This window comes from Spermophilus citellus (assembly GCF_964194105.1).
Source record: "Spermophilus citellus genome assembly, chromosome: 4".
Classification (NCBI taxonomy): domain Eukaryota; kingdom Metazoa; phylum Chordata; class Mammalia; order Rodentia; family Sciuridae; genus Spermophilus; species Spermophilus citellus.
The window spans coordinates 67,299,668-67,326,952 of NC_138185.1; the positions used below are offsets into that span (position 1 = coordinate 67,299,668).

The following is a 27,285-nucleotide window of genomic DNA, read 5'->3' on the forward strand; positions in this document are numbered from 1 at the left end:
ATTAAAGCAATGGATTATGACGGGGTGGGGGTGGGGGGCGTGGCACTGGGAATTTAATTCTGGGTGCTATGCATGCTAGGCAAGTGCTTTACCACTGAGCTGTCCCCAACTTGGACACAAGTGCTGTTCCCAACCCCAGATTGCACATTAGGTAGTGATGCTTCAGTTGATACTGTCCCTACATCATAGGCATAACACCCTTGTGTGGGTACTCTGCCTCATTATGTATACTAAGTTTACCTTCTCCTTGTCTTTGACAGTTAGTGACCAAGTGGACTGTCATGAAAGTTTATCTGAAAGAATTCGCAGGAATGTGCATATGTTGAGGTTCTCTGGAATGGAACATCTCTTTGGCCAGACAGTCTATAGCTTATTCTCATCAAGCTGTACTTAGTCTTTTTTATCTCACCCAAATGCTTGCAGACATACTTTCTCAAACTTCATGCTCATAAATTTTTATGTGCGTGCCATTCTGTCAAACAAATCTGTTTTCTCTAAAGAGAATGTATCCCTCCTTTCTTAAATTGGGGTTTTGAATTCCCCCATTGCCAGAGATAATTTTTTTTTTTAATATTTATTTTTTATTTTTCGGCAGACACCACATCTTTGTTTGTATGTGGTGCTGGGGATCGAACCCGGGCAGCACGCATGCCAGGCGAGCGTGCTACCACTTGAGCCACATCCCCAGCCCCCCGTTGCCAGGTCTTAAAGATGCCTGCAAAGCCACATTTCTGGAAGTATCCTGTAGAGACTGAGGTGAAATTAAAAAAAAGATTCTGTGAGAAATATTCCTACCATATTTATCTTTTTTTTTTTTTTTTTTTAAGAGAGAGAGAGAATTTTAATATTTTATTTAGTTTTCGGAGGACACAACATCTTTGTTTGTATGTGGTGCTGAGGATCGAACCCGGGCAGCACGCATGCCAGGCGAGCGCGCTACCACTTGAGCCACATCCCTAGCCCCCATATTTATCTTAATTTGTAGTGTGCATTAGCATATTAAAGGTCCTGAGGGTATGTTCAATAGTACTTTTCAAACCTATTTAAGAACATTTTTTTAGTAATAAACATTATCATTTGGAAGAATAGTGTTCTAGATGACAGCCAGTGAGACACTGCTGTTAGATTACATATACCACCCTTGTTTTAATTTCAAAGTCACTTTGTTCATTTTATTAGATTACATTTGCCTTTCCTAATGCCTGTCATGTTAAGCTCTCTTCATGTGTCACTTCATTCTTCCTGCTGTTTTGTGATCAGTAGTTATCCCTAAATTAAAGGTTATTTGAAATGTCCAAGGACAGACAGCTAGTAAGAGGCAGATCTGAAAATTGACCCCATCTAGTTTGACTGCAGTGCATGTTAGACATGTAGTGATAACCTCTAAGTGGGAATATTACTGGCCCCTGGATAGCGCCCTTAATTTCCTTTCTCTTATACAGCTACTCAACAGGAAAATGCCTATTCCTGCTGCCACCTTGACACTTCCCATTTTAACCATCCTTTTGTACCTTCACAAGTCCCTTGGCTGGCCCAGTATAGTAATGATTGTCCTGCCTTCACTTTCCATGTGCCAGCTCCAAGAACAGTCAGACACTATACCTCCCAACAATTAAAAGAGCCATCTTAAGATTATAAAGCATCACAAAATTTCCCCATCTTGCAGCATTTATTACACAGATTATCCTGTTCACCCAAATTTACTCTTGACTGTCTGTTGGAATTACCTTTTAGGAAAATTACCACTTATCTTCTAGTTCTCCAGAAAAATCTTTAGGAATGAGAGAATGTGTGTTTATTTCTTTAGAATAAGAAGGGTAACAACCTGAAATATACGGGAGAGAAGAAAAAGGAGAAAACTGCTGTTGCCACTGCCATGGTAAGCTGCTGACACTGGTTCTTAGAGTATAGTGCTGATCATTCTCTGTTGATCATAAAAATTGTTTTCAGGAAAAGCTGGTGAGCACAAAAGGTGCTTCCTAAGAAATCAGAGAATTAGTGAGAGTGCAGGAAAATGAGTATCCAGTACATTACCAGCGAAGGCAAAAATGAGTACAAGCTCTGAAGAGGATGTAACTACTTAATTTTTGTGATCCACACACACTGGTATAACAGTTCCACTTTTAAGACACAGAAATGTAAAGACATAGGTACAGGATGGTCCTAGCCCCTTTTTTTGAAAGACAACAATATTAAAGATGTCCATTAATAGGGACTAGCTAAATAGGTTATAGTACATTTATACTGGAAAAATCTATGTAGACATAAATACAGATGTGAATGTCAGCTATTAAATTCTTTTATAAGTTTTTTTAAAAAATGTATAGTGTCTGTATTTGTGGATTTGAAAAATGAGCATGAACACTTATACCTTAACATTTGAAAGGATCTACACGTTATAATTCAGATTGAGGGAATAGATACGTAATTCCAGCAGTGAAAATTCATTTGCAGACTAGAAAAAGGAACTAGAGCTAGTGCTACTCATTGTTTCAGGAATAGGAAGTAGACTTGTTTCTGCAAATGGTCCTGCCAGTCTTTCAGTAACAAATATTTAGGAATTATAATTGGAAAGATGCAGTGCAATCTGGGCATTTAGATCTTCTGAGATTAAACTGCTACAAGTCTTAGAATATTGGTATATATATATATATATTATTTATAATAATAATATATATTATTTATAATAATAATATATATATAAATATATAGCATTTTATTGGATGATTGACTAGTTTTTCTTCAAAGCCATGGCAGTTTAAGAGGAAAATTTCAAAAACCATTGAACTTGAAATTTTCATCTTGTGTTCTTTACCCTTAGGCCAGAGTCCTTCGGGAAACCAAGCCAATCCCTAACCTCATCTTTGCCATTGAACAGTATGAAAAATTCCTGATCCACCTTTCTAAAAAATCTAAGGTAAACATGCATATTGTTTATTATCATTTACATTTGTTCTGTTGAGAGGATCTGGCAAACTGAAGCAGCACAACTGCAATGGAGGAAAATTTTGAACTATTTATTCCTGTTTCTTTGCTCTGATGGCCTGAATGGAAACATTGTGTAGGAAACTGATGGGAAAGTGGTCAAAAGGGTATGTGCTTACTGTTTTTCACTGCATAATCATCAGATTATTGTTGTTATTAAAACAGTGGGGTGTGAGCATTACTTGAAACTTTTTTTGGTGGTGGTATTGGGGGTTGAACCCAGGCATGTTCTATTACTGAGCTATAATCTCAAACCCGCTCTATCCCCACCGGTTTTTAAAAATTTTTTCCCCTTAGTTGCAGATGGACTCAATACCTTTATTTACTTTTATGTGGTGCTGAGGATCAAACCCTAAGTGCCCCACACATGCTGGGCAAGCACTGAGCCACTGTAGCCCCCAAGTTTTTTTAAATACTTAAAAATAATTTGTTTACCAAACTGGCTTTGGTATTAAGAGTAGGAAGAGAGAATACTCGTAAATATACACAAATGCAGTGACAACTATGCAGTGAAATATACTTTAGGAACTGAAGGGGTTGTCAGGTACACTAAATATGGCTTAAGCTATCTATCCTCAGCAGGACCTTTGAGTAAAAAAATAGCCTCATGCTTATAATCCTGTCACAGGTGAACCTTATGCAGCACATGAAGCTCAGCACCTCACGAGACTTCAAGATCAAAGGAAACATCCTGGACATGGTTCTTGGAGAGGACAGGGAGGACGAAAGTGAAGAGGTCAGTAGCCACCTCTGTCTGGAGCACAGCAAGCCCTACCCAACTTACTGACTGGCAGTAGCCTATCTGGGAGCAACCGCCTATTAGTGGGAGAAAAGCAACCAGCAGATTGAGAAAGGGCTAAGAAGTGGTCAGGCAAAGATGAAAGCTAAGGAATCTCAAGAGAGGGGCTAGAACCAACAAAATCCTGTTAAGTTGTCCAGATTGCATAACTTTTTTTTCTTTGAATACTGAAGACTGAACCCAGGGAAGCTTTCCCAGTAAGCTACATTCTATAGTCTTTTTGTTAAGGGAGGGTCTTGCTAAATTGCCCCTGCTGGCCTGAAACTTGTGATTCTTCTGCTTTAGTTGCACCAGTCACTGGATTACCGGAGTGCACCACCACAACATCCAATTCACACTTTATAACCTTTTTGGTAGATATTTCTAGGAAGAGGATGGTGACAGTCTTTTTGTGGACCACAACCAGCTAGCATCCTGAGTTGGAAACCAGTTTGCTTCCTATTATACATGCCTTCAGAGTAGGGCTACTGTTTAGATTGGGTGGTGCTTCCTTCTGTTCAAATGCCTGCTTGTTCCTCAGTTAACAGTACCATACTCCCATCCCTTTAGCATCTTTGAAACAGGGGCCAGTGTATCCTTAGGAGTAACAAATGCATCTGGTTTTCTGGATTCTCAAAAATTTTGAACCTGTATTTCAGATTATCACACCTGAGGGCCATAATGTCCCTGGCCCCACCCACATTCCCTTTAACCTTCTTGGCATTCAAGCAGGAAGGTCCTCCTGTAGCATTTTTATTCTTGAGGCTAACATCTTGTCCCTTGATTCCCCAGTGTAACAGATATCCTAAGGGAATTAGTCTACTTTGGAATGCCTCCTTCCCTTTTTTTCAGCATAGTTATCTCCCATGAGTAGAAAAAGATGGCGGTGGGGCAACATGACTGATAACAGGCTTTGATGCAAGAAGGTACAGGGTTTTTGTGTTTATTTCCACTGCCTTAGAGCAGGTGTCTCACGATAGAACATTCTCTCTCCCCTCTAGGGCACTGCATCAGAGCACAGGGGACAGAATGAAGAACCAGCCAAGAAAAGAAAAAAATGAAGTGCCTGAGTTAGTGTGAACTTTGGGGCGTCTGCTTTCTTTTTGCCCAACACAACAGTGCCCCTTGTCCTACAGCCCATATCCAAGTTGGCATCAATTGCACCTTCAGTTAGAAGGAGTCTTCTTGATAGGTCCTGCTACTAAAAAATGGCTGGCTTTAGGCAAGCCCTTTTGCAAAAAGCACAGCTGAAAGCCTGAGTTTGGGAGCCTGCACTGCCCCGATGAAGCTCCACAGGAGCAAATACAGTGCCTCCAGGCAGAGCTATGGTCCAGGCTGGCTTCGTTTTTCCAAGGAGCCTTTGGTGAGTTCAATTATCTGGTAAATATCCAGCGCTTCACCTGAAAGACAGTGCAAACTGGTTAGGATGCCTTGAGACTTATAACTGAGAGCCCAGAAATTAGAAAAGGACCTAACTTAAGGTCAAATAGAAAATAAGCTTTCTGATTTGTTTGGTGTTTGTAGCACACATTTTTTTTTTTTTTCCCACCTAACAAAGGCACTTTTGACTTTATACAATAAATCCATTAAAACTTTATCGTTTGGTTGAAGAAGGGACAGGTATAAATGAACTGCTTTCTAGAAACAGACCTCTGATTTGAACATCACATTCACTTTGGATCTAGGGCACCTTATAAACTGAAATAGCCTGGAATATTGCATGAGTAGATTTCTTCACTGGGGCCTCAAGTTGCCTGTTTTCTGACCAAAGACCACTTTATACTTTCTGGCCCACCCCTCACTATTGTATGTATATGAGGAACAAATGTGTTATGCTCACCCTGGGGAATCCCGTATTTCCTTTCCATCCCAGTTGGGTTGGAAGGGGTTTTACAATCCATGGTCACTTCTTTCCTGAGGCACTGGTCAATATCGACTGCACTGAAAAAGGCGACTGACTGGGGCAAATCATTCAGACCCAGCTTGTAGGCAAACATGCACCTGAAAGAAACCCAATCTCCCCTCTCAGTCATGCCCCTGCTGTGAAACCAGGAGAAACCATCACATACCCCTTACAGTAGAGCTTTCCCTGCACCAATTCCCCAGTCCCAACCAGGGAGCTGGAGGGCAGCACTGCTCCAAACAGCCTACACCTCCTGCTGAGAGACTGAAATGCAATTATGGACAACACACATTTTTCCGGTTTGTTACACTTTATTGATATAAAATTATTTCCAATTATTGGGCCAGAGTTTGAGCAGTAAATGAAGACTTTGTTAAGTAAACCCCATAGGGGATAATTAAGAGGGCAATGGTGACAATGTTAGCATTGTGAACATTTGTTATTTACCCATTAATCAGGACAGATCATGGTTTTCAAACTGGTTCTAGGTGGCAGAGCAACATGGAATGGTAATACCATTTTACTCACCCACATAAACTAGGAATTTTACTATAAGAAAATACAATTCAACTAATAAAGTGTTTTCTTCACTCACATTCGAGTTTCCCCATTAGCAGGGTTTTCTGTTATTCTGACTACTAACAAACTTGTGGCACTTAAGAAAACATTTATGGGGCAAAAGTTTGGTTCTGTTCTGTACTGGGGATTGAACCCAGGGGTGCTGCACTCCCCAGTCCTTTCTATTTTTGAGACAGGGTCTTGCTAAATTGCCCTGGATGGCCTCAGACTTTGATCCTCCCGTCCCAGCCTCTTGAGTTTCTGGCATTACAGGTGTGTACAACCACACCCAACTTATGGGTGAAAGGAAAACATTTCACTTTTCTAGGAATTGAGGAAAATGTATTATTCCTAGGGGAAAAATTTGAGAACTACTCTTTGGAACAACTCCCCTGACCTAAACATGAGTTTGGTGACCTAGCCTTGGTATGTGACACTTTGAAATCCAACAAATTGTTTTAAAAAGTTGAGGCCAATTTTTTTTTTTAGGACTTTAATATATTTTAAAAATTAGAAAAGCTAAAAGACGTTCATTTCTGGGCTGATGAAATTTAAAACTGCTGCTTAGCTGGACCCAAGAAAGGAACACATGGCTGAGCCAGAGAGGCCATGGGCCCCACATACCTGGTTAGGAGGTTGGTGATCTGTAGGGCCAGGGCAGCACGGTAGCGATCCTCTTCCCGTACCAGGTAGCGAACCTCATCATGGATACTGATGCAAAAGCGTCCATCAATGGCAAACTCTTCAAATAGCCACTTCATGGCCACAAGCATGAGGTGTAAGTAGTCCACAGCAGAGCTCTGCACCACCCAGTTTACACGGCTGGTCATAAACTAGGGAAGGATAGGTGGGCACAGGTGTTAGTTCTGGGGTGGGGAATCTAAGAGCACAGGCAGGAGCTCCACTCTGGCCCCATTTGTCAAACTGGTGGTGCCCACTCCCTGCTTCAAAGGTTGGCAAGTTACCTCCCCCTGGACAGCTGAGGGCTCCAGGGCTCGGCTGATGCGGCAACCCAGCACTGGGGTCTGTGGTGTGTCTGATGTGGCTATACTCTCCAACTTGTTGAACATTTCTGATTCTGTGCCCCCTATCCATGCTCGCTCAGCAATCACCTCCCATTTCTTCCAGCATGACCTGGGGGAAGCAGGAGCAGAAACGAATAGGCTTTGTCTTTCAACATTTCAGAGCTAAAAAAAAAAAAAAAAGCACCCAGCTCTTGTGGAGCCACCTCACACCCATCCCTCCATCCTAAACAGAGTTCTCACTTCCTTGAAGCTGCTCTCTGGATCTTGCGCAGGTCCTGCAGAGAAATCCATCCATCCTCAGTCCTCTCCACAGGGAGGTTCAACTGTCTCACCAGCCACTCGCCCTCATCAGAAAGCCGATACCTGAAGGTAGTGTACCACCATGATTCCTATAGGAGCACCTCGGTGCCATACCCACTTCACTCAGTTGCCAAAACAGCCCTGGGGTCATACCTCTCCCCCACAGGGCTTTATTTCAGAGAAGGAAACAAAAGCTCAAATGACTTACTGGGGTCATACAGCAAGGAAGAGGAGCCGCCCAGACAGGAATTCGGGCATTTGTAGCCCCAAAGCCTGGGCTACACCATGGTACCCAATAAAGGACAGACTGTAATGCAAGAGCTATCACTATTTTTACTGTCCTAATACCCGAGATGGTGAACTGTCCAATGATGAGTGACACTGTGTCTGGGAGGCAGCAATGGCCATCACTCCAGATTTCGGGGGAGTGACAGGGTCTTGCTAAATTGCCCTGGCTAAGGAATTTAGCCAGGGGTAAAAACATATTACTCGAAGCTTCTTCAAAAGTACAAGGCATTTGGAGAAGCAGAGAATAGGGAGGTCCTACTTATCCTCCTTAACCCCCAGACTTCAGTCCATCATGCACACCACTAGGCTTGTCCCCTGAATGTCACCATCTGATCCTATGGTTCAACTTCTCTGATGCCTTCAGAATCTCCACAATTAAGCCTAAACCTTTTCTCTGCCCTTTACATTTCCCCAGGCACACACTGCGGTGTGACCTTAGCCAGCTCATGCAACTATGAGGCACCCCCATTTACCTACAACAATACTAGGCTCCCCTTCCCTGCACTGATGTGTCACTGCTACCCCATTTGCCACTTCGTCAACTTTTGTTCTTTTATGAGGAAGCTAGTTTCCACACTGAGTGAGCTAATTAAATGTGGACACATATTCATTATACTGCACAAAGCTGTAAATGTTCCTGTACCTCTCCTCCTCAAGAAGCCTGTGAGGGCTCTAAGTGCAGTATAAGTATGTGGAACAGGTAAGAAGTAAACTGGAAGCCTGGTCAAGCTTCTCCTATGTCAGAATCAGTCGGCACTCTGCAGTTACCCACAGTGCTCTCCTGGCAACTCTTGTCTCATGCGCTCATTCCTCAGGCACTTGAGTTTAAGACTCTTATGCTGTTTATGCTGTGGAAGTGCTACCACTCAGTGACAACCTGAGTACAGCTTTACCTCTTTCAGAAAAAACAAGCAAACAGTTCCAAAGACAAGTCACCCTGTAGCTAGGTCACAAAGCTTTGGAGGGAGATAGATCAGGTGACACAAAGATGGCAGCAATAAACAGGCCTGAGACTGGGCAGTAAGGTGGGTAGAAGGATCCTCACCGTCGGAGGCCCTTGGTGACAGCATACATCTGCTGGGCTTTCTCAGCTGCCTCCTGCCTCGTAAGCCGGTGGTTGAACTGCATCAGTAGGCGTTCAGCAAATGGTTGTCCAGCCCCATAGATGCGGCCATAGTTGAAGACTTTGGCATGCTCACGGCTGATGCCTACTGTGGTAGCTGTCTTACTGTGTAGGTCAGTGCCCCTGCTCTTCCTGCCCTGCAGTGTCATCCACCCAAAAGCAGTGCAGCCTAAAGGACAAAGCAGGAGTGAAAAAGGAAGCTCAGAAACAGTTGGCCTAGCTGAGGGTTTGGGCTGTCTTGCCCCTGCAAGACTCACCATGCATGCCAGCGAAGTGGGCATCTCCGAGAACAGCTGCAATCCACAGCTCCTGTGAATCCACGTCAGCACCCACAAGGACATAGCCAGGTGGAGCCTGCACCATGGCTTTCAACTCACTGCCTACTCGGTCAGACTGCAGAAAGAGTGAGGTCAGGCTCACCTAGATACCAGGTGATAACTCCTATTCCTATTCCTGGAGCCAAAGTTAACTGGGAATATGCTGGGCCTTTCTAGAGGGAATGTCTTTAGATAATGACAGCAGTACTCAAAATTCCACATTTCTAGTGAGGGCTACTGCTCAGCAATGGGGCAGATAGAGAACCCCTACTCCATGTCTGGCCTCTGACCTAATCTAAACAGTTGCGGCTATTATGCCTGGTATTGTGGCCACGAGCAGGCACCTAGAACATGTTGCTAAGGGAACGGACAAGAGTCCCGAAGCCAGATGTGAATTATAGCCTGCCTGGCTCAGAATAGATTCCTTTTCATGCCCTCTGCTAAACCCCAAAGGCCCTTTGAGCTCCTCATTTCTAAAGACCTAAGAGTGAAAGAACAGAGGCCAAAGATGCAGAGGACACATACCCGGGCATTGCTAGCAGTGAGCCATGTAGGCTCCACAGCCCTGCGGGTGATGGTGCCAGCAGTCACTACCTGGGGCAGGATGGCCCCATAGCAGCCTTCCTCATCATAGTCAGGGTGCCTGGGATGGGAAAGAGTGGCAATGAATATCAGTAGCTTGCTTTGGCCCTAGGCTATGTCCCACTGAGTTCTCTTTCCACAATCATGTAGCAGGCCATATGTACCTGGTCACAGCACGGGGCAGAGCTGACCTAGGAAGCCACACCACCATCTGGGAGCTGTGAAGACAGATAGGCTGAGGCATAGCCCTAGGAAGCCAAATCCACCATCCCACCATGGCCCATACCCACTTAGCTTCTGGGCTGCTGAAAACTCTTCTTTTGCCTTGTCTCAACCCTTTTCCTACTAACTTGACTCAGGGTAGCCCCTGGCTCTACACAAGGTCCTACGAAACATCAACCAAGAGGATGAGCCATCTGAGAACTGGCAAGTATCCAAGGCAGCTTCTTATTCGTCTCCCAGGGTATTCATGAGGCACCCATCACGTTCTACTCATAAGTGTGCTTGTAGCCACAACCACCTTGGAAGGGGCCTTCAAGATGAATTTATGTGCCAGTCCGAACAGCTAACCATCCAGGATCCTCAGCCACATCCCACTGCACCAGCAATTAAACCAAGTGGTTCAGTTAGAACAGGGAAGGGCCATCATACAATACATACAATACGTCCTACAATATGATTCTCTTTACATAAACAGTGAAACAAACTGGAGAGGATAAAAGACCTCCTCAAGGAACATGGTACTAGGACATGTAGCCAGGCCTCTGTGGCAGCCCAGGAAAAGTCAGGGACCCCAGGACAGGAACAGGGGGGAAAGGAGTCCTAGGACTGCAGATGGGCCTCTCTGCCCATGGCATCCCACCTGATACGTTTATGGGCATTTCTCCAAAAAGAAATCATTTTGTTGATTTCCAGGGCACGGGGACCACTGGCACCTCCTGGGCCAGCCTGCAGGGTGCCATCCTCCATCTTGGGCAGGAAGTCCTTTGCAAAGGGGCTGCCCACATTACAGCTATTGCCATCCTAGAGAGAGGAAAAGAAACAAGGGCTGGAGGCAGAGGGTAGACCTCAGAGAGAGAGCCCCTAGGCTCTTCCCAACAGAACCTCAAGCTCTCCATGGTAATTCTGACTGCATCTTTCTGTTCAACTGTTTCCCCCTGCCAACACACACATACGAAGCCAGGTACTAACATACAGAAACAAGCAAACCTGGCTCCTCTCAACAATAGCAATCAATAAAACTTATCAGATGTGGTGTGAGACACATGTCATTTTTAATTCTACCAAAACCCATCACCATCTAATTTTTAGAAGAAAAATGAAAGCTTAGAGAGATAGCAACATTTGCCCCAAAGTGCACACTATCCCATGAATACTAACATTCTCTCAAAAAGGACAGTTTACTGGTCTAAGTCACTCTGGAGCCCTACTGCAGAGCAAGCACAGGACACCATGGGACAAGCATAAAGCAGGCCACACACCTTATGAGGCAGCTTGAAAAACCAGCATCCAGGGATATCCACATCATTGTAAGGTCCATTGCCATGATGATAACTGGGCTGGCTGGCCTTGGGGCCACAAGCAGTAGTCTGTGGGGGCCACACACCTAGATCAGGCCCTGTTCCAGAACCTGTATTCAGCAAGGGCCTGAAACTGTGAGCAGGTAAGCTGGGAAATGACAGGAAGGCCATGAGGTCTCAGGCTTCCTCCTTGGCCTCCCAACATGTACGGGGCCACAGGGGCACCAGGCAGTCTCTCCAAACCTCCCCCCCAAACCTAGGGAACTCTGGTGAGGAAGAGCTATGTGGACAAGAGGAAGCCCTTGCCACCCAGTACCCATCCAGAAAACCCCTAAGTAGGAGCCTCGCTCACCAGAGCTTGGGGTTGACCCAGTTCTGCAGCACACAGGTTCTCCATCTTGGCCTCAGCCTCCATGTCCAGGCAACTTAGTTCTTCTACCTGGATGGCCCAAAGACCAAGGCAGAGAGGCAGGGGGCTATATGGGCCTGGATCCACAAGCCCTACCCTGCAGGGCACTCAGACACCCCAGGCAGGTAGGCAGTGAACAACCAGTGCCAGCCCCCACCCAAAAGGCAGACCTTTCCCGCAATGACTAGAGACACCTCGTCCCACCCCTGAGGCTTAGGTGCAGAGCCTTCCCCCTCACCGTCTGCCACATGGTACTGTTATCAGAAAGCAGGAACTCCTCAGCCAGGCCTGCCTCCTGGGGCTCCACCTGCTGCTTCCCCTGTTCAAGACAGTGCTTCCTGTATAGGGACTCGATGGCTCTGGGCAGAGAACAGCAGCAGCCTAATTAATGGATGCTACTTTGGCCAGGTGACTCATTGGGGGCCTCCCACAATTCCCTATATTCAATCCTGAGACAGAAGTGGACAGCACTTCCTGTTTTTTAGACTGGGAATGACTTGAAATGACAAACACAGCACACTGGTGTCAGGCTGAGGTTTCAGGCCTGGTCTGATTCAAATCCAAGCTCCTCTTATACCAGAGTTGCCTGAAGAGCTGAGAGCAGAAAAGTCAAGACTCAAAGCCCCACTTTGGGCTGGTCCTATTGCTCATTCATGGATGGGCTCAAAGGAGCAAGGCTCATCTTAGCCACTCTGATACAAAAGCAAAACCAAGAGTGACTCAGGCTGTCCTGGCTAATTAAGTAATTTTGGGCCTCTTTAAGTGCCATGGCTTCCCAATACCCGCTTTTCAAAAGCTCAGGGTTTGTGATCACAAAAAGGTTAACTAACTTACTAGATTATAAAATGGGAATACAAGGCTGGGTATAGCTCAGTGGTAAAGCACTTGTCCAGCATGTTGAAACACAAAGCTCTAGGTTTATGCCCAAACATCACACAAAAATATAAATTATACGGGGACACCATCCTATCTCATGGGGCTACTCGGGGCACAAATGAGGTAAGCACTGCAAAAGGTTTATTAGCAATGCATGGCACATAATCAGTACTCAAATTATACAGGAAAGAAAGAAAAAACAAGCCCCTTTACCCTGTACTTTCCAAGAGCCCTCCCTTTTCATGTTCCTGTGAGTGCAGCTACACTGCTGGGACCAAGAACAGGACCTTTATCCTCCAACTTGGACACTTCAATACCCCTACCAGAGGGGCAGGGAAGTCATGGAAAAGAATTAGATCCCAGACTCCTGGACCCCAGCTCTTCCCACTAACCTGAGTAGACGTCATTTCTCCAACCCTTTCCTCCCTGGAGCCCAGGCGTGAGCCTCACCTATAGGGGCAGGCCACCCCAGGTGATTCTAGGGTGGTGCCCATTGGCACTTTAGCCAGGTTGTCCCGCCGCCCAGGCACCAGGTAGCCCCAACCATGTCGCTCTGAGTAGTGCAGAGGGAAGCCGTCCCAGGTCAGTGCCATGAGTTTAGGTGTGACGCGCATCTGCAGGCTGACAAGGCTGGGGCCTGGGGTCCATTCAGGGTCATCTAGTCGTGGACAGAGCTTCCGGTACCACCTATTCCTCACCAGAAAGGAAAGCAGTGTCAGAAGATGTGGGGAGGGAAGGAAGTCCCCCCACCCCACTTCCCCACCCACCTTCCAAGGTCCTAGGACTTTCTAGTAACCCAGACCTACAAGTCACTATCTCTACCTTTTAGATGCTTTGATTAGCCCTATGGAATCTCCTTGAATAATTCACTTATCTCCAAAGGAAAGACCCTATGTCAATCTCACTGAACTAATCAGGACTCAAGATCAACAAGCACCCATCCAGAGCTAGGCTCCCTCCCGAGCCTGTTGCATCCTCTAAGCAGAAGGTGCAGATCTGCCTTCCCCACTTGTCAGACCCACCCCTTGCTGCCTTCAAGACACACCAGATCCTTCTGAGCTCCATCTCTTGCACTGGCTATTTACCAGGGAGAGGCTAGCAAGATGCCCAGAGGACTCATTCTTAGGTTATGAAGGTACAAAGTTGGTGCCCTAATATTCACTTGGCTGCCTTTTTTTCATCTCTTCCACTCTGAAAGGTCACCTCAAGGAAGCCTTCCTTGATTTCCCCAGACAGTCAGAACTGCCACACCACTGCTCACTGTCTCACTACAGATCTCCACATCACTTGTGCTGGTTTGGCCTGCCACCTGCTCCTGCTGCAGTTCAGGTGCTCAGCACACTGAACTGTGAGAATCTAGGAAGCTGGTGGCATCAGAGTAAACACATGCAAGCAGGACTGGAAGATGGAGTTATTAATGGCAGCAAAAGTGTATGCTACTTCCGTACTGGAGCCCAGACAAGAGATGTTCTAAGGATGGCATAAGGGCAACCTCTGGATATATTAGAGGGAACAGGGCTCACCCAGGGTATCCAGGAAGGTGCTGGAGCCGCTTGGGCAATAGCACCTCTGTGGTGCCCTTCAGCTGTTGCAAGCAGGCATGGGCCATGACATCTCGTTGAACCTCCTCCTCCTCGCTGGGGGGGCCGGGGTCTGTGCAGAGTTGGGGAGGACAGTCAAGACCAGGGGGACTCAGGAAGACCTACCCACTTCTGTCATCTCCAGAAAGCAGGGATAATACTTCCAAGGGTTCCCTGAGTCCTAACAACATCCTGGGGACCACCCTCCCCATCTCCCAACCATGCTCCCCACCTTCCTGATCAATGGGATCCCCAGCCTCCTCGACAGGCAACTTGCTGGCTGTGGCTGACTCCTTCTTCACCTTCTTTGACTTCTTCTGCTTGAACTCTTGCAGGTCCCACTCCAAATCCCAGAGCCAGGGGTCTTCTTTGTACCTACAGAGCCAGTCCACCAGAGCAGGGTTAAGGCTGAGCCAAAGGCCTGGCCTCATGCCTGCCTGTCCCCTGCCCACCAGAGGCCTGACTACCTATCTCCTGAGAGCAGCTGGCAGGCATCATTGGCCAGGTCCATCAGTGACTTCTTCATCTCCCGCTGAAGCTCTTCATAGGTGTTCTGTGCCTCTGCGAGGTATCGCTCCCAGTTCTGGTTGACAGGCAGGTAGGAGACACCCATCTCCAACATGCCAGCTAGAGTCACAGGGTGGGGACACCTTGGAGAAAATACCAGGGCTGCTGTAAATGACCACAGGAGGAAAGACTTTGGCCCAATGCCTAAACTAGTTTGGCAAGTTTGACGCAACCAACCCCATGGTACAGTTCTAAAGTCAAATGGGAACTTAAATCCCTGCTCCGCTATACCTAGCCCTGCGTCAGTCATTTCTATCTGCACCTCAGTTCTTTCACCTGTAACATGGGAATGATATCCCATTCTCAGAGGTAATGTGGGAATGACACATCACAAAAGAAAGAATGGCTGCCACTTGAGTGACTTTAGTCTTAATAACTCTCCCTGTACCACCAATGATCACATATGTACCTCACAAATGGGAAGTGAAGTATTTCAGTGTCTTCAGGGCACTGAGGCTCAGAGAAACCAAGTAACTTGCTTAAGGTTAATGAGGAAGATATCACAGTCAAATTTTGAATGAAATCTGCTGACACTTATAACTGAACACTTTCTAAGATTCACTGATTAATAAACAAGCAGGACAGATGTGAAGCCCATGGCTTCTCTGAGGGCAGAGCAGGTGCTTAATAAATAGGAACCATACACATGAGATATGAGTATAACCCCTTGGGCCTCTGTAAAAACAGAGTCCAGGGCCCACGTGGATACCACCAGATTAAGATAGCCTTTCCAGATTCAAAGTGGGGTTCCACTCTTTGAATCTGGAAAGGCTAAGTACCCAGCCTGAGAAAGAACCAGTGCCACTTGATGACAGTGGGCCTGGATCCTGGGACCCACCAACCCCAGGGATTCCACCCAGGTTCCCCTCACCTTTCCAAGAAGAGCGGCAGCTGCTGCTGAAAAACCTCATAGGTAGCCCACACGTCCCGGGCACAGTACTGCATCAGGTCCTAGAACAAGGTGACAGGAAGGCGCGGGGTGGGCAGCCATCCATTAACACTGCCAGGTCTCAGGGTCAGGCCTGGCAGCTGCACCTCCCCAAGTACAACTGTAGGTCTGCCAAAGCCCAACTCCCTGGACCCTCTCACCAATACCTTACCTGGAAGTTCACACGGATGTCCTGCATGCTGCCCTTGACAAACAATTCTCGAGGCTCCTTCTCTAAGGGAGGTCCCCCCACATAGAGGTGATGCACGTCTGCCAGATTGTTGATGCTGCTGATGTCCATCCAGTCCCAGGATGAGATCTGGAGGACCAGAGAAAGTGACATGCAGGTCAGCCTGGCCTCAAGCCAGACAGGTGGGCTGGTTGGTGAGGGGGTCCCAAGCAGCTTGCCCACCAGAAATGTATTCTCACCACGTGGCCATTGGCTTTGCTCTGGGACTTCTGGCCTCGCTGCGTAGGGTGCCGGGCCTTGTGCTTGCCCTGTTTGGCTGCCACCCACAGACTGCGCTGGAAGCTGCTCAGCCCTGAGATGGCCATGTGCATGCTCATGGTGTCCAGGAAGCGCATGCGAGAGCCCTGGGGGATGGGGGTGGGGGTAGACTACAGTGCAGGGGTCAGCCAGCCACTGTTTCAGTGGTGTTAACCCCAGCCCCATCTCAGCTCTTCAGTCTCCCTTTGTAGAAGTCTCCAACATGTGAGACACAAAATCTTTATGCTTGCCTTTGACCTGAGGGGCCTGCCTCCCAAATCCTAGCCATCCTTGAAGAATCAGGCCTGGCTTGATCCCAACATGCAAGTATTTCCTGGCTTCCAGCAACCACTCTGAGCAACTTGGATACAGAATGGTCAAAACAAGACCTTCGGAGCTACCAGTCTGACCCCAGTCCCAGCCCCTCACAAGCTCTGTGGCCCTGAGCAGATACTCAACAAGGCTGTCTGAGCCTCAGCACCCTTAGCTCTACGATAATAGTATTCTCCCCTGCCCTGCCTTTCTTTCTCCTAGGCCTACTGTGAAGGCATAGTGAAAAAACAATTTTCATAAAATTAAGAAATGTCATCACCACATGCCAGACACAGTTCTGAATGTTTGACATGTATGTGTGTTCAAATTCTCCTAAAAAAATCCCATGAGGGAGCTTCTTCTGTTGGTGCACTTTCATTTTCTTTGTGTGTGTGTACATGCATGAACACGCAAACGCATGTACATACTGAGGAATGAATGCAGGGGTGCTCTACCACTAAGCCACACTCCTAGCCCTTTTGATTTTGAGACAGGGTCTCACCAAGTTGCTAGGCTGAACTAGAACTTGTGATCCTCCTGCCTCAGCCTCCCAAGTCACTGGGATTACAGATGTGCACCATCACATCTATTAGTTCTCTTTATACAAAAAAGGAAAACTAAGGCTTAGAGATATTCACTGCTCATTAGTGGCTGAGGCAGAATAAGAATAGGCTGTGGCTCAGAGCTTCCAAAGGCCCCTACTAAGCTATAAAACACCACACAGAGATAAGGGCCATTATTACTCTATGACACTCAGGTTCTGAACCAGACTTGTTCTGGGGATGGAGAGAGTGATCAGGAAAGCAATCTTTTCCTTAGCCACCGAGATCAGGGCTCTTAGCCTATCCAGTATCAGAACCTGCAGTTCACAGGAACCTTACCTGAATCAGGTACTGCTCCCTGATATGGGCTCTATCAAAGGAAACATTGTGTCCCACCACTAACTGCTCCTGCCAATTCCGCTGGGTGGAGCTGCTGGCACTGGCAGGGACCTCCAGGGGAATGAGGTCAGCCGGCGACAGCTGGTTGGTCCAAGAGTAACGCTCTTCCACCAGCCGCCGGCTGCACCAGGAATACCTGAGGGAGGTGAGAGGTATACAGGTGAGAGGTACACGGAGACATTAAACTTCTACTCTATATCACCCACTGCATATCCACCACCACATGCCAGGTCCTGCTCCAAGGGGTGCTCCTCACCCTCAGGTCAAGTGGGGCAGGGTGCGTGTGTACACTGTGGAGAGGAAATACAAAGCTTCTTCAAACTCTCACAGATGAAAATGGAGCTAAGTGATACAATACGGGGTGCCACATGCAGGTGCTGGGCCTAGGCCACTGAGGCCCTTGCAGGACCCAGTATTCAGAATCTGTATGCGGCTCTGAGGTATTTTACAAATGTGACAAACCCTCTTTAAACACATAACTGTGTTCAAAGTGCTAGCAAAAGATATAGGTGATTACAATAGAACCCAAAGTGAAGATTTTTGTTTTAATTGACAGTGGCAAAAAAAGACAAATGCTGCACACATGTACAGGATGAGTCATCTGACGGCTGCAAAGATTCTGAAGGACAAAGAGCAAATCATGCACCCTATAGAAGCAACCACCCTCAGTGAGAGACCAGGGAAAGTGCCAGAATGAGAAAATGTATGTACATGTACTAGGGTGGGGGTGGAAGAGACGGGATGAGTGCTGCCTGTGGGGGTCTGACACTGACTCAGGAGAAGACTGCAGTCTGCTCAAGATTCAAAAGGCTAAGTGTAGGCAAAGGCCTCTGAAAAAGGCCTGTTGGAAGCCACGGATGCTCCAAAGGGTTGAGTCCCACTTGGCATCAGAGTGATGAAGCCACATGTGTGGACATCAACCGCAAAACATTACAAAGGAGTGCCCTGCAACCTTTTTGGAAAGGAAGAAGGGTGATTTGCCTCAATAGTTTCAAACTGCATAAAACTAGTTTATTTCAAAAAGAGGTTTCTAGTTTTAAATACAACAAAATTTAACTCAGCCTCCAAATTGTGGGAATATTCCAAGGGACTCAAACTACAACCCTCTCCCTTTTAAATTCAGCATGTCAAAGCCCTTAAAAACAACACTGAAGAAAGGCTAAATACCAAATATTTGAGGCTATGATGATAAAAGCTTTAGTTACAATAAAAAGTCATATTGGTGTCAACACACAGGTCTGCAGCTATGCATGGAACCATCTTATTTATGATTTAACAACTTATTTATGATTTAAAAAAAAAGAAAGCTGAAATGAAATACTTAGATAAATTTAAGATGAGTTGGAATCCATGTCATTAATACTACAGTCTTCATGTAACTTTCAAATAAATGCCAAGGACCTGAGTGATGTCTCTTTAGCCTGATGACCAAAGCCCTTACCAAGAGCCTTTAGGAACCTGCCCTGAGAAGGCTCAGAGCTGTCCAAGGCTTTCCTCTATCCCCTGGAAACCATGGGCTGGTTAGGTACCTAATGTCACAGCCATGTGGCAGGGAGTGCCAGTTTAAAAGTGGACTGCTATAGGGGCATCATCTGGCACCTCCCCACACCCATCACAGACTACTAGAAAGAAGATCCCAGTCTATGCTCAGGCCTCAGCAATGCCCCCAGCACCACTGGCAAGAATGGAATGAGTATGAGGGCAGAATGGGAAGGACAGAAAGAGAAAGGAGAGGTAAAAGAGAAAGAGGAGAGGAAAAAAGAAAAAAGGACTTTAACTGGCCAAAAATGACCAACAGATCAAAAAATAAATCCTTGTCACTGGTTTCCTAATTTTTTTTTCAGCCACCAAAGCCTACTTCATCTTTTCTAATGATGGCTGGTATTCCCCTTCACTTTGACCATCAAGTTACATAATAAGCACTGTGATTCTTATTAAAACTAGAACTAAATCAATGTGAAATCATCTAGTTTTGCTCTTTTCAGCCATTAATGCCTACCTTATCTATTTAGCCATGCTTTCACCATTTTCAACTGCATATATAACATTTCGCAGCTTTCTTTACAAAGATGTAGCTTCCAATAGGAATAAAGAAACTGCCAACTTTTTTTGCTGGCCATGCCTGAAAGCATTAAGGTTGTAAATAGTATTTTAATCCTGGAATGAAGAATAAAAAAGGGGAGAAACAGTACTGCCATCATTGTTTGAAAAAGAAACTTGGGTAGCACTTAGAAAGTTATTTAAAAAGAAAAGAGAGAGATTGGATATACCTGTTTGGGATCAAAATGCCTGCTTGGGAGGCTGGGGGGAAGGAAGGAATGTTTCTTAGCTGGGATGGCCAAGGGCATGCCACCTAGAGGGGGTACTTGGAAATGCTGGGATTTGTTTGAAGTTTATGGGAGAGGCTGGTGATGCTGAATATCTTATACTGCCTGGGACAATCCCACAAAAGGGAAATTTCTCCTGCCCAAAATTAACCAACACCATGCCCAAACAGAAACACCTTTCAATGTCTTTCAGACTCACTTATGAAGCTAGTAGGGGAAGGGTACAGGCAACCAATCACGATGATTTCGAGTGATTTCCCGTAAGTCTCATAACACTCCATGTAATTCTCTGAATGGCTCTATTATCACTGACGTTTGTTTGCCCAGGTGTTTCCCACTTTTATCTTCCCACCAGAAAGTGAGCCCCATGAAGCAAGGGTTAAAGCACACCAGCAGTCCTAGCACATAGCTGGAGCTCAATAACAGTGTCCACTGAACCATTAAGCTGGGCCCCCTATGTGTGCTAAAGTGCCCTGGCCCTGGCCCCTACTTACCAGGCCGAGGGGGATATGGCCACCGCCAATGTGGGGCAAGTTCCCTCTGCCAAGCAGACCTCCACGTCGAACACCAGGGCCCGCTCCTCGGGGATGGCCACGGGTACGGCCTCCCCCTCGGGGCCGTACCGGGTCCAGCCCTCCTCCCAGGCCCAGCTCGGGGGCTGGGGGGGCAGCTGGGCCTGCAACAGGGAGTTGGCCGCCTCCAGGTAAGGCAGGCTCTGCTTCTGGGCCAGGAGGCGGAAGTGCTGGTCCAGGCTGCCCCCGTAGAGCGGCGGCAGGCGCAACTCCACGTCTGGCAAGGGCGCGCCCGGCTGCCCCCAGAGCCCGTGCTTCTGCAGATGCTCGACGCTGCGGCGCACCGCGGCCTCGTCGGGCATCTCCCCTCCGTGCCCGAAGATTTGCTCGTGCAGCCCTCTCGAGAGCATCTGGATGTGCAATGGGTTGTGCCGCAGCTGCCCGCCCTCCGAGGATGGCACTTGCGGCTGCTGAGGCCGCAGCTGCCCGTCGCTGGGGACGGGGTCGAGGACGGAGCTGGAGACCCAGCGGCCCGCTGCTGGAACCAGCCCTGGCCCGACGGTGACGCCGGCTACCTTCTTCCAGAGCAGGCGGCTCATGGTTGGTGCAGGGAGCCCCCCGCTGGGAATCAGGACACCTGGCTTTGGCCTCCAGTTTGGCTGCTTTTACTGGGTGAAAAACTTGGAGAGAGACACGTCCTGTCTCTGTTTTCCTGTCAGTGAAATGGGTCTGACCATGCCTGCCTTCCTCCCACAAATCCTAAAGAAGATAGATGATATAAGGTGTTATTTGTTACATATACATTATGTGTTGTATTAATAATCGTCGTTCCTTGGATATTTACTGCGTCCAAGGCACTATGCCAGATATTTTAGGTATGTTTTCTGTTAAGTCTCAAACAACCTTGGGAAATGGCAATACCCCTCTTGAGGAAACTGAGGTCCTTAGAGCTTCATCAGTAAGCTTGGGGAAGCTGCGGCACAGGTTAAGAGTGCAGATTCTGGAGCTGCACCACGCAGGCTCGAACCCCGGTTCCGGCTATCGCGAGCTGTGTGACCTTGGGCAAGCGCTTTAGGTCCCAATTTCCTACTCTGTAGAATGGGGTTAGGTCTACCTGCCACAGAAGACTGCTGTTGGGGTGATAGAGGGCGCACACATCGCGCAGCCCTGCCCTCTGCAAGCAGTCGGCAGATGGTAGCTGCCATTGTCGCGAGCGCCGCGGCCCGGGCCCCGCACTGGGAATCCGGCGCCTGGGTTCGAACCCGCTGGGAAGCCGCGGTTCCCCCGGCCCCACCCACGACCCGGCCGAGGGCGCCCTGCAGGGGGCGAAGGGGCAGCCCCGGAGGCGCGCGGTGCGCCCTGGGACTAGCCGCCGCCCTGCCCCGGCAAGCTCCCCTCCTGGAGAAGGGGGCTGCACAGCCCCTCGGCGACCGGCCTGCCCCCGCCAAACCCGCCGGAAACCTCTGCCAGGTGCTTCCCGGTCGGCCTGCCTCGACCCTAGGCTGACGACACGGGGTCCCCTCCGCGCGGCCGGAGCAGCGCCAGGTAGTGTGTGGCCTCCGACGACCAGTCCGCCTCGCTGGCAGCCGCAACTTCCCGTCTGCGCCCCGCTAGGTCCCGGGGCCGCCTGAGAAGCAGGCGGGAGACTCCCAGCGCGACCAATAGGAAGGCCGCCAATGGAGCGGTCTGCCCGCGGGGGGAGAAGGGCACTTCCGGGCGGGTCCTCCCTGCGGAACGCTGGGAACCGAGGTTCAACCCCCCTCCAGGAAACAGGTGGGTTGGTCTCAGCTAACCAGTGGGCTTATGACACTGTAAGTTGTGCAGAGCATTCTGTGTAGCTAGCGGCCGCGTGGCCTAATGGATAAGGCGTCTGACTTCGGATCAGAAGATTGCAGGTTCGAGTCCTGCCGCGGTCGGGAGGAGGTGGCTTTCAGTTTTTAGTTCATACTCTGCTCCAGTTGAGACAGCAAGTGTTCTTGCTCATTTCCCTTCTCTCGCTGAAATCTGGGAATCTCCCTCCATTCAATCATTCCCAGCGCCCCACTGTGAAGCCCCAGGCTTGTTAGATCCTCAAACATACCATGGCCAGCAGACCTACCCAGGTGGAAGATTGTGGAGAAGACGCACATCCATCCCTACTTTATAATCAATTGATAGATGGCAGGGGCTAAGGGGCTCTAATCAGCCCAAACAATCCCACGCCACCTCTCCTTGTCCTGGGCGGTTTTGATGAGGAAAAACGCTAGGTTTCCTGGATTCTGCCCTCAGGTCCTGAACTCCCCCCCCCCCCCCCCCCCCCGCACAGTCAAACCATGTCCCCTTCAGGTGGTGTCAAGTTTTGGTATCCGTCGTCTTTTGCAGCACTCACAATAAGGCCTATGAGAAATAAGGAGAGCCTCCGGGCCGGAGTCTGGAGATCTAGCTGCATAGATGAAACGAAGGCTCACAGCAGATTAGTCCACTACCAACCTGTGCATGTGACTGGACCTGAAAAGTCGACCTTTTCCGGGAGTGGGTACTGAGGCCCTGCAGGCTGATGCCAGACCAGGCTGCTCCTGCCACCAGGAGGGGCAATGCGAAGCCCTGGCCTACTGGCATTGAGCCTGGATTCCTCCATACACTGCTCTTTTCTTTAAAGTATGAAATAGATTTCATACACTTTTTTAGATGTACTTAATGTACTCACAGTGTTTTGTTTTGTTTTGTTTTGTTTGGGGGGGGGGGAATAGGATCAACTGGAAATGCACGTTTGTAAGGTGAGAGGGGTTTTCTGTTTGTTTTCCCATAACCTTGTACATTGACAAGTTTTTACAAAATGCCTAAGGCAAGATTCTCAACATAAATAATTTTTACTTTTCTATTCTCTTATCGAAACTTAGCATCCCTTTCAGTTATGAGCCGAGGCAAGCAGCCACAGTGGTTTTAGATATACCTGTGACTTTCTCTCTAGTAGCAATCCCAGATATTTTCATAACACATCAAATTGCTGCAGATTTTTCAAAATATTGTTTACATTCATCTTACAATACTTCATGATAGCAGTGTTACCAGGCCACCACTCTAGACCCTGTGATTTAATGAGTTAACACAAAAGCACAGGTGTTATGTCACCTATTTGTTCCTTCCTAACATTTCATTGTTTGGTTTCCTACATAATCCTGTGTGTTTTATGTATTTAAGAACATTTGGCCTAACTGTCCCTTCAGAGGAGATGCTGTTATTGGCCTGTGTGGTGTCCACTGGGAGAACAATCCTGCCTCTAGAGTTTGTCTTAGGAGATGGCCATCAAAATGCCCTCCCCTCTGGAGTCTGATGCCCTCACTCTGGAATTGGAATCTTCAGCAAGGACAAAAATGGTTGGCACTCATTCCTGCTGAGGAAGGGTGCTGGAGGAATAGGCCCTTCCTGCCAAGTTGCATCTTATTTCCAGGTCTTTCTGCTCAAAGTTCCTCCACTTTCCGTCCTTTTCTGGGAGCTCCCCTTAACCTAGAAAAGTCTGTCCTTACTGGTAATCCCTGAGAAAAAAAGACACATCTCCCTACAGTGCCCCAGACCTCTTCCCCATGTAAGAAGAGACAAACTTCATTAAGACCCTGTCCCCATCAAAACACTCCCTCAAAGCATGTTCCTCATTTGTAACTAAATTATGATCGTTTTAAATCTCCCCCTTCTACTGCTGTCAATTCCCACAGGGACTGGCCTTGTATCTCATTCTGTAACCTGTTCAAGAACTTGGTAATAATAACTGCTGCCTACAGGTTCTGTTCCAAGGGCTCACTTTGGGCCCTATAGAAATACTGGCTTTATTCCCTTTTATTGATGAGGCAATCAAAGTACAGAGAGGTCAAGAAGCTTGCCCAGAGCCCCATAGCTGATAAGTGGTAGAACTGGGACTCGAACACAGAGAGACCAGCTCTAGGGTCAAGTATATCAATAAGTGTACAGCACGGCACATACACTCTGAACTCCTGGTGGGCAGCACGTCCTGGTGCTAAGGATGCAGGCTGGGGAAGGCTCTGCTTCAATGTTACTGACTAGAGAACCCCTCCCTTGGCAGCGGCTCCTCCAGGATCCCTCTCTTGTACTTATTTCCTTGTTACAATATTCCTCGGTGTTTGCCAAGCCCCAGCTTCAGTAGCCTCTGCCACAGAAAGAAAATATCATTGCTTCATATTTGTCAAGAGTTCCATTTCCAAATGAACCAGACTGAACCCTTTCAAGTTCCATCTCATTTAATTCCCTCTCTAATCCCATGAGGTAGATACTGTTATTAATTCTTTCACCGAGAAGAAAAGAAAGGTTCTAGTAAGAAGTAGAAGATTGACTCATCCAAAGAGCACACAGTGAGTCCTCAGCCTAATTTGAACCGAGCACTGTATGATTCCAAAGCTACCAGTGTTTCTGCAAGCCCCCTAGGCAGAGAAGGAAGTTTGGGAAAACAAAAATCCCACTCTGATTGACGACTGACCCACATAAGAATGTTTTGCATAACATCCTAGGAGCTAATAATTGCCCTCCAGTAGCTGTCAGAAAGCAATCTGGGAACTTATTCACATTTTCCTTCTTTCCCCTGGACCAACGGGACCCCCAAGGGAGTTGAGCAGGAGGACCTGTATGAGGAGATGGCAGAGGGTGTTAAGGGTCGATTTTTGTTTGTTTGTTTGTTTGTTTGTTTTTGTTTTGGGGACCCAGTGATTGAACCCAGGGGTGCTTAACCACTGAGCCACATCCCCAGAATTTTTTAAATAATTAATTAATTTTAAAAAATATTTTATTTTTTAGTTGTAGTTGGACATAGTACCTTTTTTTTATTTTTATGAGGTGCTCCTTAGTATCCTGGTCTGTAAAATGGGGCACATTTTACAGTAGCAACCTCACAGAGTTGCCACAAGGCTCCACAGAGGTCTGCATATAAAGCATTGAGAACAGCATCTGAGTAGTCAGGTTCTGCCTTGCTGGGCCTCAGTATAGTCCTGAGCCTCAGAATAGTCATACGGGGTAAAATCAGTATGTGGCTTCATGACCAGTTGTGATATTCAGGATGAGAGGTATAGACTATTTTTAAAAGATGATCTAGTTGGTTGGATAAAGTTTAAGGGCAGGTAAAAAGAGAATTTATGATGGAAATTCAAATAATTTTTTGGTGATTGGGAAGCTTCCTGATGAGAAGAAATGGGACCCTTTCCATTTTTGTGTCTCTAGTTATAGAACCTGACACAGAGAGGAGATGTTTGCTGTTCTTTTTCACACCAACAGTCATTTTTTCTGCAGCTGCTGGCCAGGGCTGAGGAGCTGACTTGGTCCTAAGAGTCAGGAATAGGGCTTATTAGCGATGCTAGGCTGATTTGGACCTTTCAAAAAATTAACAGTACTTCCTTCATATTATAAGTATTGAAATTTTCAATGACAAGGGCCTCTTTTTGCTTTAACTAATATAGACTTGATTTTCTGTCATTTGTGATGGAAAGAGCCCTTACTGATTGGGTATCCATGAAATATTTGCTGACCAAATTAATGAGCTTTTTTTTTCTTATCTATCTATCTATCTATCTATCTATCTATCTATCTCTATCTTTTTGATACTGGGGATTCAATCCAGGGGTGCTTTACCACTGAGCTACATCCCCAGCCCTTTTTATTCTTTTGAAAAAACAGAGTCTTGCTAAGAAGCCTAGGCTGGCTTTGAACTTATGCTCCTCCTGCCTCAGCCTCCTGAGTAGCTGGGATTATAGGAATGTGCCACTGCACCTAGCATGAATGAGCTTTTTGTTTTTTAAATGTCTTCAGTTAAATTTTACTGAAGGAAATCTCACTGAGATGAGACTAGGCTGTACATAAGATTCTTCCACATAAAAAGTGCTTTGCAATTTGCTGTTTGTAAACCCTTATAATTTCACCTTAGCTCCCCAAGGATCTAGGGTCCTGGAGCTGTCACTGATACAAGTAACTATTTTTCAAAGAGACTCAATAGATATTTTATCATAAATTGAAAACGCCTATCACTCATCATGTACAATTTTAATATATGCAACTACATATTACTATACAATATGTAATTTATATATTAGAATATACAACACAATATATATCATTTACTTTAACATGTAAAATTTTAAAATACCAAATATTGGTTAAAAAAAAAAGTCAACCAGTTTACAAAACTCCATACCTGAAAATAATTTTTTCCATCAGGAGAAATAAACACTTCCTTTTTTTAATTTTTTTTTTAGAATTTTCAATATTTATTTATTTTTTTAGTTTTTCGGCGGACACAACATCTTTATTTGTATGTGGTGCTGAGGATAGAACCCGGGCCACACATATACCAGGCGAGCGCGCTACCGCTTGAGCCACATCCCCAGCCCTAAACACTTCCTTTTTAAATTTTTTTCTTTTTTAGTTGTAGTTGGACACAATACCTTTATTTTATATATTTTCATGTGGTGTTGAGGCTCGAACCCAGGGCTTCAAGCGTGCTAGGTGAGCCTTCTACCTCTAAGCCACAACCCCAGTCCTGAGCACTTTCTTAACAGGGTATATAAAGGATCTATTCAGTTAAGGTCTCTTAGCTTAAAAGGTCAATAAGACAATTTAGTTTTAACATTTTGGATGATAGAACTGGGGGTGCAGCTCAGTAATGGAGCACTGGTCTAGCATGTTTTAGGCCCTGGGTTCCATCCCCAGCTTTAAAAAAAAGAAGAAAATTAGCTGGGTTTAGTGCCAAACAACTATAATCCCAATGATTCAGGAGGCTGAAGAAGGAGAATTGCAAGTTCAAAACAAACCTCAGCAATTTAGCAAAGTCCTAAGTACTTAGCGAGATCCTATCTCAAAATGAAACCAAAAAAAAAAAAAAAACAAAACAAAACAAAACAAAAAAAAACCGACTGGGGATGTAGCTCAGTGGATAAACAACCTTGGGTTCAAAAAAGTAATAATAGTAACTCCAAGAATCTCAATCTACATG

At 46.6% G+C, this 27,285-nt stretch overlaps 2 protein-coding genes across 4 annotated transcripts in view; one reads left to right on the top strand and one right to left on the bottom strand.

The window, feature by feature from the left end:
* The window catches only part of FANCI (FA complementation group I), a 73,048-nt gene extending 68,147 nt beyond the window's left edge, over positions 1-4,901 (top strand). Inside the window, exons 35-38 of the mRNA XM_081290974.1 lie at positions 1,808-1,879; positions 2,822-2,917; positions 3,614-3,721; positions 4,765-4,901. Coding sequence (XP_081147100.1) covers positions 1,808-1,879; positions 2,822-2,917; positions 3,614-3,721; positions 4,765-4,824 — 336 coding nt within the window. The 3' untranslated portion in view covers positions 4,825-4,901. The remainder of the gene's footprint in view (positions 1-1,807; positions 1,880-2,821; positions 2,918-3,613; positions 3,722-4,764) is intronic.
* Positions 4,691-21,934, bottom strand: POLG (DNA polymerase gamma, catalytic subunit). 3 transcript variants are annotated; one of them, XM_081290976.1, is made up of 25 exons: positions 21,780-21,934; positions 20,301-21,077; positions 17,420-17,615; positions 16,169-16,333; positions 15,912-16,058; positions 15,683-15,762; positions 14,712-14,894; positions 14,477-14,619; positions 14,188-14,317; positions 13,115-13,351; positions 12,027-12,147; positions 11,732-11,818; positions 11,341-11,448; positions 10,722-10,882; positions 10,024-10,077; positions 9,803-9,920; positions 9,218-9,353; positions 8,883-9,129; positions 7,490-7,612; positions 7,190-7,358; positions 6,849-7,057; positions 5,897-5,930; positions 5,833-5,852; positions 5,604-5,704; positions 4,691-5,163 (listed from the first exon to the last, which is right to left on the bottom strand). In XM_081290976.1, exons 2-25 carry the CDS (start codon positions 20,915-20,917, stop codon positions 5,087-5,089), a joined length of 3,663 nt encoding a protein of 1,220 aa, XP_081147102.1. In that variant the 5' UTR covers positions 20,918-21,077; positions 21,780-21,934; the 3' UTR covers positions 4,691-5,086. The 3 variants fall into 3 exon arrangements, with proteins under 3 accessions (XP_081147102.1, XP_081147101.1, XP_081147103.1); XM_081290975.1 differs by lacking the exons at positions 5,833-5,852; positions 5,897-5,930 and having other exon boundaries at positions 5,604-5,764; XM_081290977.1 differs by lacking the exons at positions 5,833-5,852; positions 5,897-5,930; positions 16,169-16,333 and having other exon boundaries at positions 5,604-5,764.
* Between the last annotated feature and the right edge of the window lie 5,351 nt (positions 21,935-27,285).

Bases quoted from the DNA above. Each gene is read 5' to 3' on its own strand.
- POLG (XM_081290975.1), bottom strand. From the start codon at position 20,917: ATGAGCCGCCTGCTCTGGAAGAAGGTAGCCGGCGTCACCGTCGGGCCA. The intron at 14,318-14,476 runs GTGGGGAGCATG...AACTCTGCACAG, and splicing joins GGATCCCATTGATCAGGAAG to ACCCCGGCCCCCCCAGCGAG. The intron at 13,352-14,187 runs GTGAGCCCTGTT...GGTGAGGAATAG, and splicing joins CACCTTCCTGGATACCCTGG to GTGGTACCGGAAGCTCTGTC.